The sequence below is a fragment of the Cicer arietinum genome, chromosome 5, assembly GCF_000331145.2.
Source record: "Cicer arietinum cultivar CDC Frontier isolate Library 1 chromosome 5, Cicar.CDCFrontier_v2.0, whole genome shotgun sequence".
Taxonomy (NCBI): Eukaryota; Viridiplantae; Streptophyta; class Magnoliopsida; order Fabales; family Fabaceae; genus Cicer; species Cicer arietinum.
This window is the reverse complement of record NC_021164.2, coordinates 78,936,619-78,942,753: the sequence shown is the minus strand read 5'-3', so window position 1 is coordinate 78,942,753 and position 6,135 is coordinate 78,936,619. Positions and strand designations below refer to the sequence as shown.

General features: G+C 29.2%; 1 protein-coding gene across 1 annotated transcript in view; it reads right to left on the bottom strand.

The window, feature by feature from the left end:
* Positions 1–1,513: 1,513 nt before the first annotated feature.
* LOC101494283 (uncharacterized) overlaps positions 1,514–6,135 on the bottom strand; it is an 8,549-nt gene continuing 3,927 nt past the window's right edge. Inside the window, exons 11-16 of the mRNA XM_073368869.1 lie at positions 5,989–6,080; positions 5,661–5,804; positions 5,542–5,562; positions 2,451–2,886; positions 1,941–2,377; positions 1,514–1,852 (exon numbers count right to left, since the gene is read on the bottom strand). Coding sequence (XP_073224970.1) covers positions 1,733–1,852; positions 1,941–2,377; positions 2,451–2,886; positions 5,542–5,562; positions 5,661–5,804; positions 5,989–6,080 — 1,250 coding nt within the window. The 3' untranslated portion in view covers positions 1,514–1,732. The remainder of the gene's footprint in view (positions 1,853–1,940; positions 2,378–2,450; positions 2,887–5,541; positions 5,563–5,660; positions 5,805–5,988; positions 6,081–6,135) is intronic.

Below are 6,135 nucleotides of genomic sequence, written 5' to 3'. Positions count from 1 at the left end.
AGTTAAATCAATTAATAAGTATATTAGTTTTGACAATTTTTATTATATTTTTTATAAATAAGACCAGAGATATTAATTACATTAAAAATAACCAATACTAACTAAAGACATGTAATTAGTAAATTAAAAATATATTAAAAATTATATTTTCAATCATATAAATTATTTTAAAAATGTTGTTTCAATGTAATTTTTTTTATATAAATCTTCTAATAACACTTGATAACAAAACTCTTAAAAAATAATAGGTTTCATCTATATACTATATTTCTTTTTGAAATCAAATATATATATAAAAGGTAATTAAATAGTTAACTTATTTAGTTAAATTTCTTTAAATATAAATAGAAGTCAATTTTTTAAATATTTTTTGTTTATACTTTATTTGGAAAGAAGTAGGGTGGTGCTTATATTTGAAAAACCATCGAAAATAACTTTTGATTTTTTTTCTTCAAAGACACGTTAAAATATACCTACGCATTAAAGCATAGATCCGTCGTTTGATTATTTAAAGAAATCACTTTGTTTTAGTAAATTAACAAAAATAGTTATTTAGCAAAATAAAAAAGTAAGAAGGAAAAAACATGCTCTTTCCATATTTTTGACCCACCCCATGTTCAATAGAAGGTAGAAAGCTTTGTTTTCTTTCTACTCTTTTTTTCTTACAAAATGAAAATTAATTCATGTCATTAATAATTAAAATTACAATCAATATACAAATGACAACTATTATAGAAAATTAAAAAGTAGTAATAAATGGAGTGATCTCTAAAAAAAAACTAACTATATAAACTTCCTCTTTAGCAAATTCTACCAAACAGTTCGGAAAAAATCTAGAAGACTCTTAAAAACTAAAATAAAAGCCGAATTCTTAAAAAAAATTCTTTGCATACTTGGAGTCATTTACGTAATTTACCGGTAAGATTTAACTTTGAAAAAACATTTATAGGTAGACATGCATTACCGCAGCACGATTATGGTACCACTAATAGGGGTTGTTTTGTCACCATATTAGTTGTAAATATAGACGTCCCATTATGTGTTCATTGTGTTTTTATTGTCTCGTATATCAATTTGTTTTTTGGTTTTGAAATATAAATAAAGTCTATAAAATATTATTTAATTTATGGTTTGAACTCCATGCTTTATTTGTATTTAACTAAAGTTTCTCAACTATTCGATTTCAACTCCTACTTCTTAATTATTAATATAAGATTTCATTGATGAAATCGTAGATTTATAACAATGAATTTTAATATTAAATTTGTTAAAAATTTATATTATTTTTATAAAATTTGTCTTTAAAAAGAGAAAATAATTTAATATTTCTCATTTATTTATGGTTGATTGAAAAACAGAGATAAATTAATTATAGATAGGTTAATAAAAAAGTAATTAATGTCTTTAAAAATTAAAAGAAAGTCTTATTAAAATAAACCTTTCAATTATATTTAAGAAGAAATATTTTTGTCAATAGTGCTTGAGGAATGCAGCAGAGTAAGAAAGCAAGAAGTAGAAATTGCAAATAATAAAAAATGAATTTGAAAGATCGACATGAGGTAGCAAACACAGCATATCTGAGTCTGATAGAAACAAACCGAACAAAAAAATAAATTACAAGAGAAATAAAGTGGTTGATGATCATAGTGATACTAATAGAAGCAAACCATAACCATGTGAAAAAATAAATGATAAATACAAAGATAGACAACACTTGTATGATTCCTTCGTACTAGTTGGTGGGATTGCTCCTGAAAGACCCCAACGCTTTGATAGCCGCCGCTCTAAGAATGTATTGATGGTACGCAGCCGCCGCTAAAGCTCCCACGAAAGGCCCAACCCAGAAGATCCACTGCATGCAATATTATGCATATTGAATAATCAATAATTAATTAATGAGAAAATATAATTAAAGAAAATGATATTATTATTAATATTACATGGTCATCCCAAACTTTAGCATTGTTGAAGATAACAGCAGCACCGAAGCTCCTTGCAGGGTTGATACCTGTACCGGTGATTGGTATAGTTGCCAAATGAACCATGAAAACAGCAAAACCAATTGGCAAAGGAGCCAAAACAGGCACATGCGAATCACGTGCGTTTCTCTTTGGGTCTGTGGCAGAGAACACTGTGTACACAAGTACAAAAGTTCCGATCATTTCAGCACCAAGTGCACTTCCTTTGGAGTAACCAGAAGCAACAGAGTTAGCACCGCCACCAAGGTTGTTGTAAGGTTGCTTCATCAAAGCTTTCACCAATCCAACACCACAAATAGCACCCAAACACTGTGCTACCATGTATAACACCGCACGTATCAGAGACACCTTACGTGCCAAAAACAACCCAAATGTAACCGCAGGGTTTATGTGTCCACCTGTACGTGCATAAGCATAATGTATTAAATACAGATTCATAATATTTATGGAAATTAATATTCAAGAACTTACCGGAGATGCCGGCGGTGCAGTAGACAAGGACGAAGATCATGCCACCGAAGGACCAGGCTATGCCTAGAAGCCCAACACCGTCGCAGGGACCGGTTTGTTTTTTGTGACCAATGACGGTGGCGACGGTGACATAGAGGAAGAGGAGTGTGGCTATGAACTCGGCGATGAGAGCTCTGTAAAAGGACCAGAGTTTAATCTCAGCGAAATCGAGGAGGGGTGCTGGTGGTGGGTCTACGTAGTCTTTACCACCATGATGATGAGTCTGCAAGTGACCTTCTTCGCTCACTTCCTTCGACATTTCTCTCTCTCTCTCTCTGTTCCGTACTGTGTTGTATGGGAGTAGAGGTCTTTTTATGGAAGAGGGAGAATAAGGACAACGAAACAGTGGTTGAGTGTGTCTGTGGATAAGCCAAGGGTATCTTTGGAAATCCAAATATTATGTTGTTGCAATAAAACAGAGAGAAACAGTGTGAGCATGTGAAAGGTAATCATCTATAACCACCTCACATGTTTGCCCCACTTTTCAGTCTGCCAGCAACAACGATCTTTTTTTCTCTTCCTTCTTTTTCTAACCTCTCTCCCCTCTCTACTTTCATTACAACATTCATTTTAACATGGAATATTTCTAAAACTTATATCCTTTTTCTTTTTCTACAAATAACAACCTTCTAAGCTTGTCAATTATGTGTGTCTTTGAATCAATATGACCGTTAAATACTCTTTTTCAAGATCTAACAATTTTGATCTCATGCAGGGGGATTCAAGACCCTTTTTAGAAATAACATAAATCTATTAAAAATAGGTTATTACTTTTTTAATTTATCTTTTAAGTAACATTTATTTTGATGATTTATATTTTCCATGTAAATCAATATTAATCGGTTACATTACATGCATTACGCTAAATATAAAATTAAAAAAATTAATTCACAACCCGCACAAGACTAATTCTGATTAGCACCAATCATAAGACACACAATTCAAAAAGCATTTCAACCTTGTTATATTCAAAAGATGAAAAATAATAAATTATACTAAATTAATAATTAAATCATCCTTTCTAAACACGAATGAATCTCTTTAAATTTAATTATAATATTTTTTAATTTAATTATAGTTTTAGTTTTTCTATTATAATTAATTTATATCGATCATTTATTTTAAAATGTAACAGTCATAGGATTTTATTATGATTTTTCAATTAAAAAATGATTATGTAATATACTTTAAATAATATAACATATGATACAATATAAAATAATTAACACTCATAAAATTGCAATGACTCTTTAAAACTTAATTTTCAATTTAAAAAACTTTTTATTTTTGTAATTTAATTACTGATCTATAAATAATTAATATATTTAAATAGTTCTATATCATAAAATCGTATGTTATATTATTTAAAATATGTTAAATCGATAATTTTTTATTCAAAAATTTAAAAGAAAAATTAAAACTTTTAACTTTTTATTAATTTTATAAATAATAAAAATTAAGAAATCAAAATTATTATTATTTTATATATATTTAGTTGGTTATGGTAAAAGTGTACTATGTAAGAAAAAAACGGCTATTTGAAAGTTTCCGTTGAGTAAAAGGATGGAGTAGTTCCTTTTCTGGTCAGTGTCCTCTCATGATCAACGAAAGTGATCCCTTTGGTTTGGAGTTTGGACAAGTGGCATACGTGCCACTCACGTACGACAACTCTTTTTGAAAAAGCAATAATTACCTGGCCATTAATACAAATTTCTATTTAATTAATAGGATGTCGCTTCTATCCCTTGTACCAAAAATAAAAAAGAATGTCTCTTCTATCCAATGCAATCTCATTAATGTCGTACATTGTTTAAAATATTAATATCAGATTCCATGCGACAGTGCAATTGTTTTGGAAAGTGAAACTAATGTAAAACTATCGAGTTCTAGGCTATGTCAAACTGCGTGAATTCACAATGTTTTTAGATCGTCGCATTTTTTTCTCCCTTATTAGAAGAGATATATAAACAGAAAAACCTAATAAATCTTATCTGCAAAAGTAAAATTGAATAAACAATTTGTTTCTCTGTTTCATCTAATATTAGAGAGAAAATAAGAAAATCTAAAGTTATTATAAAAAGTCGTGAACAGTGATTATTTTATAAAGAACATTTTAATATTTTAGGAATATATTAAAATCAATCTTTAAAATTGTCTCATAACGCCACTACATTAAATCCTTAAATAATTTATCTAATGTTGCTTCAATTGTATGAAAATTAAATTATACACATATATTTTCGCATTACAATATTTTTTCCTAACATATCGTTGACCCAAATTTCTGTTAAATGATCTACATATACATTTATATTAAAACCTTAAATAAATAAAATCCAATGTAGTAACATTTATTTTGGCCCCCTCGAGTTTTTGGTTCAAGCTCCACCCCATTATGGTGCTAATTGTGTTATTACTATACATACATAAAATTTATATTGATGCAATTATAATTGATATGCAAAATTAAAGAAAATACTTTAAAAAGTTGTAAAAAAATACTTATAAAACGATAGTGCATCAAAATGTTTACATAACCTTTTTATTTATTTATTAAATTACATAACCTTTTATACTTAGCGTAAAAGATTCTTATGTATATGAAGCTAAAAGGAAGAGAAATATAGTAAACTCAAGTCATAATTTAGAATAATCAAAATTAGCTAAAATTAACAATGTTTGGTAGCCTGTTTAAAGTGAATCCTATTGGGTTTGTACATTAGAAAGCTCAAAATAAATTTGTTCTGGAGTCTATGACTGTAAGCATGCGTAGTGCATACTACCGATTACCCTTCATAATCCAAAAAATCACATCTTACAAATAAATTCAGATTGAAAATATGTTGTTGATTGAAGACTTTCAATTTGCACAATAAGCACTTTCTTTACGGGATGCATAAGAAGATATGGGGACAACCACGAATATGATGGTTTTGTTTGCTTGTACCATCTTTTCGTCACTTAGCTTTGAATATATATACAATTTGCTTTGAAAGAAGACGCTTGCGTGCAAATCCAACAGAAGTAAAGCAAGTTATTATTTGTGATGAAATCGTGAGACGATCCAGTGAATCTGCAAGGAAGAAAAGTATATTCAAAACAACATAGTCAATTGTTTGTTGGGAGCACTATGAAAACATAAAGCAGTATGCAACAACAACAGCATCTTACAATGTTGTTTTCGGGTTTGGTCCAATAAAAACCTTGAATAGCAATCACAGCCAAGTTTGAAGATACTAGGACAAATATACTCAAAGAGTGTTTTCCCATCCACTCCAACACACTTGTCAAACGCCTATGCCCGTATACATCCACCTGCAGTGTGGCTAACTTGGGTTCATAACTACGTAGAAAAAATTATCCTTAATCATACAAAATTGCAACCACAAACCTAAGTAAAGGTTGCACTATAAAATGCATACGGCAGAAATAATGAGCTTAAACTTTATACAACATATCTACCAAATAGTTTTCTATTGTCACAGCATTTAAAACTCACCAGAACATATAGAGCCATAAATGTGAGACCAGAAGCTGCAGAACTAAGCAGCATATAACTGACTGTGTACAGAGATTTATTTACAGGAATTCCTGAAAACAAAAGCAAAAAATTAAATATAATTACAAATTTTCTATGCTTGATTAT